A 15,156-nucleotide genomic window follows, 5' to 3' on the forward strand; every position below is an offset into this window, starting at 1 on the left:
GTTTTTGGCTATTGTAAGTAGTAGCTTCAAAGGAGCTATTTTTCTAAGCCTTTGAGCCAGGGCTTTGGTCAGGCCCAGTCTTTACAGGGGCAAAACAGTATTTTGTCCTCCTGACAGTCTAGAGGACATTTCTGTTCTCAGTGTTTCTTTTATTCCTTTTCCCCTCCCCTTATTTCCCCTCCTCTACTTTGTCGTGTCCTCCTTTAGGTAAGTCAAATCTCATGGATGCCATCAGCTTTGTGTTGGGTGAGAAAACCAGCAACCTGCGGGTAAAGACCCTAAGGGACCTGATCCACGGAGCTCCTGTGGGCAAACCAGCAGCCAACCGAGCCTTTGTCAGCATGGTCTATTCTGAAGAGGGTGCTGAGGACCGCACATTTGCCCGTGTCATTGTAGGTGGGTGAGGCTGGCCAGAAGGTTCTCCTTGGGTCCACAGGGGTGGCTCGACTAGTTTGTTGGGGTAGGAGGGAGGCCTGACCCTTGGCTAACTCATGCATTGTCTTATAGGAGGTTCCTCTGAGTACAAGATCAACAACAAAGTGGTCCAGCTACATGAGTACAGTGAGGAATTAGAGAAGTTGGGCATTCTTATCAAAGCTCGTAACTTCCTCGTCTTCCAGGTGGGCTTTTCTTTCTTTTTTTTTGACTGTGTTGGATGATTGTTGCTGTTTGGGCTTTTCTCTTGTTGGGCAAGCGGGACCTGCTGTGTGTGTGTGCCTGTCTGGTGTGCAGGCTTCTCATTGTGGTGGCTTCTTTTCAGGTGGGCACTTTTAACAGTTGTTGGCTATCTACTTTTTTTCCTATCCCCACTGGACTTGCTCTATCTCTGGCTTCATCACCTCTCTCTGAACTAATGTAGCAGCTTCCTCACTGGGCTTCCCGACTCCAGTCTAACCCCCTCCTATTCATCCCCTAAGATTCATCTTATGAGAGCACAAATATTCCTTCCTCTTAAAACATTTCAGTGATTTTCTCATTGCTGTCTGATGGCAGTTCTCAAATTGTAGTCGCCAGATTGGTATCAACTGGGGACATGTTAGAATTGCACATTCTCAGGCCCTACCCCAGACCGATAGGGGCAGAGACTGGGGTGAGGCCCAGCAGTTTGTGTTTTTCCGAGAGCTCCAGGTTATTATGATGCACACTAAAATTTGAGAACTGTTGCCTTAGCATGAAATCCAACTCCTGTCATTCATGAAACAGCCCTGCTTTGGCTCTTGCTCACCTCACTACCCTCATCTGCCAATATTCTTCTAGCCCTGCACTCCAGCCTAATTAAACTTTTTTACAGTTCCCCAAATTTGCCTGCTTTCTTTGGCCTGCAGACGTTGCAATGCTCATTTTCCTCTATGTGGAATAACCTCGTCTCTCTCACTTTTTTGTTTAGTTTTTTCCCCATCTTCCAGACACAGTTGTCACCTTTGGGAAACCTTCCCACATAGATACTCCTACCAGTCATCTACCCTCAAGCTTCATTTAGTTCTTTTTATGTGCTCCTGCTGTCACTGCACGTAATACATGGTGTTGTCTCTGCTTCTATTTCTTCTGTTCCCCATGTACCTTAAAAGACAGGGGATGTCCTCAAAGCTCAGTGGTGAAATGTGGCACCCAGTGTGGGGAAGGGATCAGTGAACATTTTCTGAATGATGAAGTGGGTAGGGGAACTGAACTGAATAGGGTCTAAGTGGGGAGAGTGTTTTGACCTTTACTAGGGTGCTGTGGAATCCATTGCCATGAAGAACCCCAAAGAGAGGACAGCTCTTTTTGAAGAGATCAGTCGCTCTGGGGAGCTGGCCCAGGAATATGACAAGCGAAAAAAGGAAATGGTAAAAGCTGAAGAGGACACACAGTTTAATTACCATCGCAAAAAAAACATTGCAGCAGAACGCAAGGAGGCCAAACAAGAAAAAGAAGAGGTAGGTGGCCAGGTTGCCTCTGGGATCTGAGAGGCCAGGATGAAGCCAGTGCCTCACTGATGCACCCCTGCCTCCACACCCCTATTTGCACAGGCTGACCGCTACCAGCGCCTGAAGGATGAGGTGGTGCGAGCTCAGGTACAGTTGCAGCTTTTCAAACTTTATCATAATGAAGTGGAAATTGAGAAGCTCAACAAAGAACTGGCCTCTAAGAACAAGGAGATAGAGAAGGACAAGAAGCGGATGGACAAGGTAGAGGATGAGCTGAAGGAGAAGAAGAAGGAGCTGGGCAAAATGATGCGGGAACAACAGCAGATTGAGAAGGAGATCAAGTAAGTGGCAGGACCGAGCCTGCGACTTGTGGAAAGCATCTTCCCCTTGACTTGGCTTTGGCTAGAATCAGGCATATTTCTTGACTTGCATGTTAGACAAGTAGAGTATTTAAGTACTCAGACTCCATGTAGATGGGTACTCAGAAGAGGAGAATTTGAAAAGGGTGGTGTCTTTGCCAAGAAGTGATGGGAAGCCACTCGTGACTGATAGTCCCTTCCTAGAAGAGGAAAACTGGAGCTTGAAGGTCAAAGAACAGAAATTTGAAAAAGTTAGATCAGATGGGGAACAGTTACGTGAACACAGGGTACTCTTGGGAGTTGTTACTAAGAGGTCTGTCCTGGCTAGGGTTGAGGCAGGGGTGGTAGCTTTACCTTCTAGAGTGGCTGGAATGCCAGGCTGAAGCCATCACAGGATCTGTGGGACATCGGCCCTGTTCATTTAGGCACTTCCTTGAGGCTTGGAAGGGAAGTGTCTAATCCCCCTTTGGATTAAAAAGCCTTGGAACCCTCCCTTCTCCCACTGAGCTAATTGGTTCCCCCTCCCCTCTGGTGAAAGGGAGAAGGACTCAGAGCTGAACCAGAAGCGACCTCAGTACATCAAGGCCAAGGAAAATACTTCCCACAAAATCAAGAAGCTGGAAGCAGCCAAAAAGTCACTACAGAATGCTCAGAAGCATTATAAGAAGCGTAAAGGTGACATGGATGAGCTGGAAAAGGAGATGCTGTCAGTGGAGAAAGCTCGGCAGGAGTTTGAGGAACGGATGGAAGAGGAAAGTCAGAGTCAGGGCAGAGATTTGACCTTGGAGGAGAATCAGGTAAGCTCTGAGGGGTGGAGGGATGGGCAAATAGATTGCTAGGCTGACAGGACTGATTTGGTCATCCCTGTTCCTGACACAGGTGAAGAAATATCACCGGTTGAAAGAAGAAGCCAGCAAGAGAGCAGCTACCCTTGCCCAGGAGCTGGAGAAGTTCAATCGAGACCAGAAGGCCGACCAGGACCGGCTGGATCTGGAAGAACGGAAGAAAGTAGAGACAGAGGTGGGCATGCCTTACAAGATTAGGGGTGATGGTCCAGAGAAATGGAAGTAACGATAGTCTTGACAGTAATGACCATAGTTAGCATCTAGCATGGGGCTTCCCTGGTGGCTCAGTGGTAAAGAATCTGCCTGCCAATGCAGGAGACACAGGTTTGGTCCCTGGGTCAGGAGCATTCCCCTGGAGAAGGAAATGGCAACCCATTCTAGTATTCTTGCCTGGGAAATTCCATGGACAGAGGAGCCTGGCAGGCTACAGTCCATGGGATCTCAAAAGAGTTGGACACAGCGACTAAACAACAAAAGGCAAGCTCTTACTGTGTGCTAGGCACTGTTTTTTACATATATGCAGTCATCTTTTAAAAGATTTATTTATTTGGCTGTCCTGGTTCTTAGCTGCTGCTTGCAGGCTTTCTCTAGTTGCAGTGCTCAGGCTTCTCATTGCAATGGCTTCTCTTTTTGCGGCGCATGGGCTCTTGGGCCCATGGGCTTCAATAGTTGTGGCTCTTGGGCTCCAGAATGCTGGCTCAGTAGTTGTGGAACATGGGCTTAGTTGCTCTGCAGCATGTGGGATTTTCTGGACCAGGGATCGAACCTCTCTCCCCTGCATTGGCAGGTGAATTCTTAACCACGGGACTACCAGGGAGGTCCCTGCCTAAGGTTATTAACTGGCAGAACTGGGATATGAACCTGGGCAGTGTAGCCCACACTTTTTTGGTTTTTTGGCTGCACCTTGTGGCATGTGGAATCTTAGTTCTCTGACCAGGGGTTGAATCTGCGCCCCCTGCAGTAGAAGGATAGAGTCCTAGCCACTGGACCACCAGGTAAGTCCTGGAAGCTCACACTTTCAAGTATACTTCACTTACTGTCTTCCTAATAATAATAATAGTAAAATAATAGGAATGATGGAAAGTTATTACAATATTCCAAGAGCCTACAGTGTTCCAAACATTGTGCTAAGCAGTTTTAAATGTTTAAAAGAAGGTATTAGGCATTAATAGCTATTTTATTAGTATTTAATAGCTAGGGGCTTCCCAGGTAGTGCTAGTAGTAAAGAATCTGCCTGCCAGTTCAGAATATAAGGGTTCAATCCCTGGGTCGAAAAGATCCTCTGGAGTAGGAAATGGCAACGCACTCCAGTATTCTTGCCTGGAAAATTCCATGGACAGAGGAGCCTGGCACGCTAGAGTCCATGGGACCGCAAAGAGTAAGACATGACTGAGCAATTGAGTGCACACACACATAGAATTAGTGACTAATACATGTTAAGCACTTATGGTGTATTCTATGAAGTGGAGGTTACCTGCATTTTATAGATGAGAAAGCAGAAGTGCAGAAAGGCCCAGAAAACTTTACTTTGTCTTGGTTTGAGCCTCCCTGATTGGTGAGGAAGATGTTCCAGGCTGGGTAGAACATCTGTGAGAGGGTCTCATAGGGCCCATGCTGGCCCCATCAGTTAGCAGAAGCACACTGAACACTGTATATCTGATTTTTAATAAGCCTGTTATACTAGTGACAGATTGTCTGTGATTGTTAGGCTCTTAGGATGAGTAGGCATATGGGGGATGAGCCAGGGCTCCATGGTCTTGGCCTTAACTTGCTCAGCCTATGGTGATGTAGTGTCTTTGTTTCACTCCCAGGCCAAGATCAAGCAAAAGCTGCGGGAGATTGAAGAGAATCAGAAACGGATTGAGAAACTAGAGGAATACATCACAACCAGCAAGTATGTGGCTTTGTAACATTCCCTCTTACCTCCAGGCCTGTTCTTGTGAACCTGCCCCTCCCCAGGAAGGACCCTCATAGTCCCTCTTGGCCAGGAATATTTTCTGGCCAGCCAGGATAACCCTGGTATTTCCTTACTTTGTAGGCAGTCTCTAGAGGAACAGAAGAAACTAGAGGGGGAGCTGACAGAGGAGGTGGAGATGGCCAAGAGACGTATTGATGAGATTAATAAGGAGCTGAACCAGGTAATGGAGCAGCTGGGGGATGCTCGCATCGACCGCCAGGAGAGCAGCCGCCAACAGCGAAAGGCAGAAATTATGGAAAGCATCAAGCGCCTGTACCCTGGTTCCGTGGTAAGAGTGGAAAGGGAACTCATTTCCTAACCAGTTTCTTTCATATTCACTGTCAGATAATTTTCCCAGCAGCCCCATGAGGACAGGATTGCTAATCCCATTTTTACAACTGGGGAGAACTGAGGGTCAGAGAGGTTAAATGACTTGCTCAAAACAGCATAGCTTACATGTATAAGAACTGCAATTCAAACCCAACTTGTTCTGACTCTTAACCTTGTGTTCTTTTCCTCACACCAGTTGTATCTTTCTGAAAGTTTTGTCTTGCTTGTGTCCACTCCTTTATGGGAGATGGAGAAAGTGAAGAGGCCTTTGGGAAAGGGAAGGGGTCTGCAGGGCAGGAATTAGTTCCCAGGATGTATCAATAGCTCTGTGCAGGCTTCAGTGTGAGCTCCTTAGACATACAACAGTCGGCTCATTTACTAGGTTTTATCAGATCTCTTGGCCTCTTGAACGAAATCCTGAGTTCCCAGATTCCCTGAATATTATCCCTCTATTGCTGTAATTCCATCCCTGGGTTCAACTTAATTGGGTTCTACAAATATTTCTTGATCATTTCTGTAGATCAAGGGTCCCCAACCTCCAGTATCTAATGCCTGATGATCTAAGGTGGAGCTGATGTAATAATAATAGAAATAAAGTGCACAATAAATGTAATATGGGATGATTCAAGTGCATTGCATTTATTGTGCTCTTTATTTGTGGAACCCAATTAAGTTGCATAATGCCTGTGGTGGCAGTGGTCTGTGAAATGGTTAAAGTGAGGTTTAGGAAGATGATTCTGGATTCAGACATGACTGCCTGAAGTTGTTGTTGCTTTGGGGCCAGAGTAGGCCTTTTTTCCATAGTTTGGGGGCTGTACTCCTGATAGAGATTCTGACCTGCCATCCCTCTTCTAAACTGGGAATTAGGGTTCCTGAGCCAGCTCTCAAAAACTTCATGCTTCACTCTTCTGACTTTCCTTAGTACGGCCGCCTCATTGACCTCTGCCAGCCCACACAAAAGAAGTATCAGATTGCAGTAACCAAGGTTTTGGGCAAGAACATGGATGCCATTATTGTGGACTCAGAGAAGACAGGCCGGGACTGCATTCAGTATATCAAGGAGCAGCGTGGGGAGCCTGAGACTTTCTTGCCTCTTGATTACCTGGAGGTGAGGCTGGTGGTGATGGGGCCAAGGCATTGTGAGAGGGCTGCTCCTCCTAGCCCTCCATGTTCAGCCACTTAACTAAGCTTTTTCTCACAGGTAAAACCTACAGATGAGAAACTCCGGGAGCTGAAGGGGGCAAAGCTGGTGATTGATGTGATTCGCTATGAGCCACCTCACATCAAAAAGGCCCTGCAGTATGCTTGTGGCAATGCCCTTGTCTGTGACAATGTGGAGGATGCCCGCCGCATAGCCTTTGGAGGCCACCAGCGCCACAAGGTATGGATTCCTTTGCCACATTGTAACTGGATAGGCTTAGTATTGGCGATTCCTTTGTTCAGCTTCTCCCCCCTCCTCTCTTTTCCCTGCTGTATTTAGACAGTGGCACTGGATGGGACCCTGTTCCAGAAGTCAGGGGTGATCTCTGGCGGGGCCAGTGACCTGAAGGCCAAGGCCCGACGCTGGGATGAGAAAGCAGTAGACAAGTTGAAAGAGAAGAAGGAGCGGTTGACAGAAGAGCTGAAGGTAAACCACAGGCAGGGCTGTCCCTAGGAATGGGGGTCCTAAGCCCAGGCCAGCCGGCCACCTTCTTACCACTTAGCCTTTCCCTCTTGTCCACTTCAGGAGCAGATGAAGGCAAAGCGAAAAGAGGCAGAACTACGTCAGGTGCAGTCTCAGGCCCACGGACTGCAGATGCGGCTCAAGTACTCACAGAGTGACCTAGAACAGACCAAGACACGGCATCTGGCCCTTAATCTGCAGGTGGGGCCTGACCTTCAGCCCTGTTCACCAATGGCCATCCTCATATTCCTGGTCTAGGCTTTTCTAGGGGTGGGGAAGTTGTCCCTCTTCCGTCTCTCCTCCCAGTCTGTTCCTGGAAACCAGGAATAGATGGCACAGAGTTAGACAGTCAGGGGTTTAGGACTTGGCTCTATGATATTAGGCAAGTTACTAAACCTCTCAATGTTCAAATCTTTTGCTCATTTTTATATTGGTTTATAAGAGTTTTTTGAAAAATATATTCCAGAAACGTCTTTTTCAAATGTATGTATTATAGATACTCAAAAAACAGAATGAAACAAATACCAAACAAAAACAAACAAACCTCAGTGTCCATTTTTTCATCTTAATCTGTAAATAATCTGTAGAATTATAGGGTCCTTGCACAGATTGAATGAGTTAATACATGTGAAGTATTTAGACTGATTGCTTGTACCAAATGAATGTTCAGTAAATGTTAGGTGCTATTAACCTAATTCATTCAACAAATATTTGAGTTTCTTCTGAGTTTTGAAAGTGAGCTACAGATATTTCAGTCCCTGTGAGTGGAGGTACTTTTCTAGCTATATTAATGTGTTTGATTATAGGTGCTTCTCCAGACCACTCTGGAGGTGTTATGTAATATGTAGTATATATGTCATTTTTCTAAAATCAAAAAGTCTAAATTCCAGGACACACCTGGCCCCAGGGGTTATAGATGAGGGAAGTGTAGACCTGTAAATAACGATGTTTATTGTGTGCCCAGTCTTTTGGATTGAAGCTCGCAGACTGGAGGCCAGGGAAGGAAGCCATATGATGGTTCAAGTGAGAGATGATGCAGCCTTGAGTGGAGCAGTGCTAACTCAGGTTCTGTGTGTGGAGAGTTAGCCCTTTTTGTCCATGGGACTGGTACACACAGGGTGGCTCTTTTCTTCTCTAAGGATCCTGGTCTCTTTTGTCCTCTCAACTCCGCTTCTTACAGGAAAAGTCCAAGCTGGAGAGTGAGCTTGCCAACTTTGGGCCTCGAATCAATGATATCAAGAGGATCATCCAGAGCCGAGAGAGGGAAATGAAAGACTTAAAGGAGAAGATGAACCAGGTTGGTAGAGGATGGACCTGCCCAGCACGGGCAGGACTAGGATTGGAAACAGTACTCTGACCCAAAGGGCCTTTTCTCTCCCTTGCTTCTCTCCTTAGGTAGAGGATGAGGTATTTGAAGAGTTTTGTCGGGAGATTGGTGTGCGCAATATCCGGGAGTTTGAGGAAGAGAAGGTGAAGCGGCAGAATGAAATCGCCAAGAAGCGGTAGGTGGAAGTCTGGGTAGAAGGGGGAGATTAAGGTATCCTTGAGCCCCTAGCCTAACATCTGGGGAGTCAAATGCCATCATAAGGTAAGGAGCGGCTTTTAGAATGATGGACATTTATTGTAGTCACCTTTAAAGAACAGAGACATCAGGGAAGCATGTGTCACAGTATAGGGATTAAGAGTGCCAGCTTTAAACATGGTTTACCTGGATTAAAATCCTAGCTCCAAGGTTCCTTTACCTCTCTAAGCCCCAGTTTCCTTATGTATCAGATAGGATAATAATGATACCTATCTCATAGATTGACAGGTGGCTCAGAGGTTGGGCTTAATCCTTATAAAGTATTTAGTGTGATACTTAGCACCTACTAAAAGCAGCAGATACTAGGCCACAGCAGTGAAAGCCTAACCACTAGAACCACCCAGGGAACTCCCAATAGATACTTTTATTATTGTCATTATCCTAATAGGTGATGAGTGAGAGGAGGGCCAAAGTTCTAGGTTGGAAGAATAGTAAGAACAAAGCAAGTTTCTCTTCTTTCCCAGTTTAATTATTCTTTTGTTCAACCAACCTTGTGCCAAGTTGTCCTGTGCTAGGTATTGGAAACAGTGGGAAGATGAGGGTAAGATAGATGAACATGACAGTCTCTCTGAAGGAGGTCAGCCCTTGAATCCTGGGCTTAGTCAGCCCATCACCCATATTGTAACAGTTCCTTGGTCTCCTACCCCCAAGCCAGGCTCAAGGGATATAGAATTGAATCAGAGACTGTCCCTGTCCTGAGGGAGTTTTGGGGTAGTGGAGGAGACAAATAAGTAGATTAGCAATCTCAGAATGATGCTGTACTTTAGGTAGATAGAAAGTACAGAGGAAAATGTTCAAGGAACTGTAGATCAACAAGAAGAAAAAAAACAAACCTAGAGACCCAGTAGAAGAACGGACAGGATGTAGTCATATATAGCATTTCATGGAAAGAGAAGCTCGAATGGCTAATAACCGTGAGTTGATGTTCAGTCTCATTCCTAATCAAATAAATGCAAATTAAAACAACCTAGCAGCATTTGGTGAAAATAAGTCTACATGAGCCCTTTGACTTAGCAAAGCCACTCCTTGGGTCTGTATCCCAGAGAGAGTTTTGGCCACCGGGTCTCAAAGAGACAGATTCAGAGTTGTTCATCTTGGCGTACTTTGTAATAGTGTGACGTTCATAGCAATGTGGACAGCTGTCACTGCAGGGAAATACAAGTTAAATGTGATGACTGTACAGACTATGGAATACTCTGTTCAGACAGGAACTAGATTTACAGGCAGTAACAAGGATAAATTTATGACACTGTACTTTTGTGTAAATTTAAAAGCGACATATTACAAGTATGCATTTTAAGGTTATATACATACGTATATGTCTACCTATCTGTATGTAATGTACATCACTTCGGTGTATTTGCTTTGTATTTGTAAATACATTTGTATTTGTAGATACATGTATTTTGTATTTGTAAATGTATTTGTAAATACATTCGGTGTATGTATTTGTAGGGAACATAATAGGAGTAGAAATCTGATTGAACCCAAGGAGACAAGAGAAAGGTCTTGTACAGAAAGTGATCATAAAAGTTATATGAACTCTGGGGTATGATTGACTCAACTGCACCCAAAAGGGAGGAACCCAACAAAGTATAATAGAAACAAAGAACCTGTTCGCAATCCTCAGGAAAGGTTTTACAGAACAAGGAGTGATGAACTGGAGACCTGTAGAGTGATTTAGCCAGCCAGGCAGTACACAGAAGGGAGTTCCAAGCAGTGAGAACGGCATGCTCAGAGGTGTGAGAGAGCATGCCTTGTTCTGTAAACTAAGTATTAAATGCCTGGAGCAGAAAAATGGGGTCAGGAGGAAGGTGGGGGTGTTGGAAAGGTCAGCAGGGGCCAGATCACAGAAGGCTTTATGAGTCATTCTTAAGAGATTGAACTTAAAATTGCATAGCTCAAAATTACAGAGTTAATTACATTCTATTTGGATTACAGTGACTAATAGGTTTAAGCTGCTGGCGTGACACCTGGCAACATCTGTCACACCATATTGGGTGGAGGGGCAGTTGGAAGTCAGCCCTGCCTGTCCTGCTAATATCTGTGTATGCTAGTTGCATACTTTTTTAATTTCTAAAGAGTTAGGAGGAAACTACCAGGGATCTGTTTTCTCCATTTTTTTTTTAACTATCCAATCTCTGCCCCCATAGAAGTTCTGGAATCTTGGGGCAGAGGTATGTACAGGGGTTTGGGTAGTTGGAAAGAGTCAAAGCCCATGAACTGAATACAGTCAGTCAGCCTGGAGATGGTGATGATAACTAAAATTTATCGAGTACTTACTGTGTACCAGACAAGGTTCTAAAGACTTTATACATATTAATTCCCAATGACTGAGGTAAGTACTATTGTTATTTCCATTTTTCAGTTGAGAAAACAGGTAAAGAGATATAATTAACTTGCCTGAGATTCACTACCAGTAAATGGCAGAGTTGGGGTACCAGTTCTCTTATCCTACCACATTTTACTGTAAGGATGCCATAGGAGAAGAATCCCAGGTTTTGGTGTTTAGACTGGGATCTGATTTCACATTTGCTAGCTGTATGGCCTTGGGCAAAGTCTTTTACCTCTTGGCGCAAGTTTCTTTTTTTTTGTAAAATGAGGATAATAATGCCTTGTAGAGCTATTCGTTAGAGGATTAGAGGTAATGTATGTAAACTACACAGAAGCTTAATAAATAAGAATTAACATAGCTAGTGGATTCAAGTGGACCTTTTTATATCTGCTTCTAGGAACTTGTCATGGAAGGGCTCCAGTGTTTAAAAGAAGATTAACGGAGTTTGACCCAATCTCCTCTGCCTTGTGCCATACCTACAAAGCTAGGCCAGGGAACTTAGTTCTGTAACTTGAGGGGACGGTTTTATATGGATCTGTGTGGATGAGCTCAGTGGTGACTTATATTCAGCAGTAACTGAGTGCCTGTGCCGTAGGCCTAGTTCTCCTTTCTCCCCACAGTTTGGAGTTTGAGAATCAGAAGACTCGTTTGGGTATCCAGTTGGATTTTGAAAAGAACCAACTGAAGGAGGACCAGGATAAAGTACACATGTGGGAGCAGACAGTGAAAAAAGATGAAAATGAGATAGAAAAGCTCAAGAAGGTAAGAAAGGAGAACATGAAAAACTAAAAACTAGGAGAAAAAATTAGAAGAGATAATATCCATAATTTATAAAATCCTCTAAATAAGAAAATATTTAGAGACCTAAATAGAGAGAAATAGAGATCTAAATAGAAAAATGAGTGGCATCAACAGTTCAAGGAGAGATTCAAATAACCCGTAAACACATATCCATAATTGAGCCTTAGTAGAACTCAAAGGAATGCAAATTAAAACAATAATTATGTGTAATTTGTTTCTTATCACATCACCCAAGATTTTTTTTTTTAAAAGGATACTAGCATGTTGCACAAGACCAGTATTCTTAGGCCATGTGGCAGCATCCATTGAGAGTCTTCAGAATACATTTCTCCTAACTAATACCCGAGGAGATCCAAAGTGCTGGCATAGCTTTGTGCACACAGGTTGATAATTAGTGGCAAATATTTATAGTTCCATATAGGAAACTGTCCCGTGTCTCCTGGGAATTAGGATTGAAGCAAATTATGCTACATTCATGTAAGTATTTGTGTAGTTTAATAGTTTCATATTTGAGTAATATACTGACCTCTTTTAAAGATTTATGTTGGCTTAAAATATCCTTAATGTTAAATATGTACAAACATACCACTTAACCAAAAAGCCAGGACAAACTTCCAAATTAATTTTATAATTAACCACATTAACTCAGTGCAACAGGTGATGGTGTTTTGCTGATACTGAGTTCCTTTTCACAGTGTGCCTGTGCTGACTGCCATGGCTCAGTTTCTTTGAGTCAAGCATGCCTGTTCCACCAGTTATTTGACGACTCATTTACCCACACCCCTTCTCTTTAAATTCCTGTGGAACATTTTTTAAAAATTTCTTTGGCTGCAACAGGTCTTAGTTAGGGCATGCAGGATCTTTAGTTGTGGCACTTGGGATCTAGTTCCCTGGCCAGGAATTGAACCCAGGCCCCCTGCCCTGGGAGTGTAGAGTCAACCATTGGACCACCAGGGAATTCCCTAAACTGCTGTGAAACTTTTGTTCCTTGCAACATCCCTACCTGAGGTGATTTGATTCTCACTTGGCTTAAGTATATCATTTGATTTTTATATCTGCCTTTGTTTGTTGTTGGTTGTATGGTTTTGTTTTTTGGTTTTTTTTTTTTCCCTCCATTAAACCCTGATGATTGAAGTAGTCTTCTTTGGTGTCACTGCAATCTTCAATGCAAATAGAGATTGGGTAGTAAATCCTGGGGCAGGAGTAGGTAGACATGTAGATGATCCAGAATCATTTATTTCTTTTTGACTTTTTATTTTGAAATCATTTTAAATTTAGCAGAAAGTTGCAAAAATAGTACTAAGAACTCCCATCTACCTGTCACCAAGATTCATCAATCATTATTTGCTGTATTAGCATTTGCACTCTGTATACATATTATTTCTTATGCATTGTAGATATATCCCTTTCTGTGACTTTCAGATCAAAATGAAAATGTTCTCCTTAAAAAAAAAAATCAGAGCATAATAACTAAGATTATAATCCCCATTGACTGACCACTCTCAATCCCAGTCCTTTTACTCTTCCTAGGGCCAGTCCCATATAAAATATATTCTTCCAGACTTTATAGGCATTAATTACATTCTTATATGTGTGAAAAGTGAAAGTGAAAGTCACTCAGTCATGTCCGACTCTGCGACCCCATGGACTATACAGTCCATGGAATTCTCCAGGCCAGAATACTGAAGTGGTAACCTTTCCCATCTCCAGCAACCTTCCCAACCCAGGGATTGAACCCAGGTCTCTGCAATGCAGGCAGATTCTTTACCAGCTGAGCCACAAGGGAAGTCCTTTTTTAAGTATACTTATGGAAAACATACAGTATTATGCTTTTTAAAAATATTGATGTTGCTCGTGACAGTAATGTTGATGTGAAAAAGATGCTTAAATAACATTAAGTCAGAATACAGATTTTTAATTATAATTTAGTCTCAACTATATAGACTTATCCATAAGTAATATTGGGAGGTGATAGGCTAAATGTTAATTGGTTACCTCTGCCTGATGGGATTTCAAGTAGTTTCTTTTTTTCCTCCTATTTCATACTTTTTTATACTTTGAACATTTCTACAGCAGGCAGTTTGTATATTGGGGTTGGGGGGAGATCAACAAAATAATTTGGAAAAAGGTAAAAGAAGTCAGAGGAGTGATGGGGGTTTGTAAAAGCAGAGCTCATTGAAGATAGATTCCAAGAAACTACCTGGTAGAAAGGGTGGGCACAGAGGTAGAAGATTCTATTCCATTCCAGTGGGAATGGAGGGAAAGCCTTCACTTCTTGTCCTGTTCCCCCTGCTGGGCTCAGGAGGAGCAAAGACATATGAAGATCATAGATGAGACCATGGCCCAGCTACAAGACCTGAAGAACCAGCACCTGGCCAAGAAGTCAGAGGTGAATGACAAGAACCACGAGATGGAGGAGATTCGTAAGAAACTGGGGGGCGCCAACAAGTGAGTGGGTTCAGATCTGGGCTTGGCGGAAGTACATAGTATGGGCAGCTTGCTGGATTTGAATCTCACCTATCTCCCTGAATCTTCTTAGGGAAATGACCCATTTACAGAAGGAGGTGACAGCCATTGAGACCAAGCTTGAACAGAAGCGCAGTGACCGCCACAACTTGCTACAGGCCTGCAAGATGCAGGACATCAAGTTGCCACTGTCTAAGGGCACCATGGATGATATTAGTCAGGAAGAGGTGAGTATCATGGCTGGTGGTGGGTGTGGGCTGTGAACAACATATCCAGGGATGGGGGATGAAGGTGGCCAGGGAGGGCAGATGAGAGAGAGAAGGATGGTGGGTGAGGGTGGTGAGTGACAAAAGGAGGGATGCAGAGGACATGAGGCAGGGTGAGGCTGTGAAGACAGGTGAGGTGAAAGGTAATAACCTTGATGTGAGAGGGCAGTTGTTGGGGGTAGGGTGTTTGTCAGTAGGTGGAGAAGGAGGTAAGCCAGTAGAAGAGGAAATCATTCATTAACCTCCGGGACCTGAGCTAAGATAGTTCAGCAGATTATGGATATTGGTTGTTGTTCAGTCATTCAGTCATGTCCGATTCTTTGCGACCCCATGGACTGCAGCACGTCAGGCTTCACTGTCCTTCACTATCTCCCAGAGTTTGCTCAAATTCATGTCTATTGAGTTGGTAATGCTATCTAACCATCTCATCCCAACAGCCAAAGAAGATGGAAGTTGAGGGCCCTGAGGGATGGTAACTTAGCAGTGAGAGAGGTTGGTCAGGAGAAGGTTAGGTAAGGGACAGCAGCAGTGCAAAGGTGATGAAGCATAGTTATGGGAAAGGGAAAGACACGAGCCAATAGAATAGCCAAGGCATTTTATCCACTGGAAGTGAGGCTTGATAACAAGGGGACAGGATTGTTAACT

General features: G+C 44.0%; 1 protein-coding gene across 2 annotated transcripts in view; it reads left to right on the forward strand.

Annotated features, from left to right (window-relative positions):
* SMC1A (structural maintenance of chromosomes 1A) overlaps positions 1 to 15,156 on the forward strand; it is a 46,075-nt gene that overhangs the window by 5,001 nt on the left and 25,918 nt on the right. For both annotated transcript variants that reach the window (XM_065916601.1, XM_065916603.1), the window contains exons 2-18: positions 208 to 396; positions 508 to 620; positions 1,713 to 1,916; positions 2,010 to 2,248; positions 2,805 to 3,063; positions 3,146 to 3,286; positions 4,923 to 5,005; positions 5,150 to 5,357; positions 6,321 to 6,506; positions 6,600 to 6,779; positions 6,879 to 7,025; positions 7,125 to 7,262; positions 8,242 to 8,358; positions 8,457 to 8,563; positions 11,599 to 11,740; positions 14,082 to 14,227; positions 14,319 to 14,472. In XM_065916601.1, coding sequence (XP_065772673.1) covers positions 208 to 396; positions 508 to 620; positions 1,713 to 1,916; positions 2,010 to 2,248; positions 2,805 to 3,063; positions 3,146 to 3,286; positions 4,923 to 5,005; positions 5,150 to 5,357; positions 6,321 to 6,506; positions 6,600 to 6,779; positions 6,879 to 7,025; positions 7,125 to 7,262; positions 8,242 to 8,358; positions 8,457 to 8,563; positions 11,599 to 11,740; positions 14,082 to 14,227; positions 14,319 to 14,472 — 2,753 coding nt within the window. The remainder of the gene's footprint in view (positions 1 to 207; positions 397 to 507; positions 621 to 1,712; positions 1,917 to 2,009; positions 2,249 to 2,804; positions 3,064 to 3,145; positions 3,287 to 4,922; positions 5,006 to 5,149; positions 5,358 to 6,320; positions 6,507 to 6,599; positions 6,780 to 6,878; positions 7,026 to 7,124; positions 7,263 to 8,241; positions 8,359 to 8,456; positions 8,564 to 11,598; positions 11,741 to 14,081; positions 14,228 to 14,318; positions 14,473 to 15,156) is intronic.

The sequence above is a fragment of the Muntiacus reevesi genome, chromosome X, assembly GCF_963930625.1.
Source record: "Muntiacus reevesi chromosome X, mMunRee1.1, whole genome shotgun sequence".
Classification (NCBI taxonomy): domain Eukaryota; kingdom Metazoa; phylum Chordata; class Mammalia; order Artiodactyla; family Cervidae; genus Muntiacus; species Muntiacus reevesi.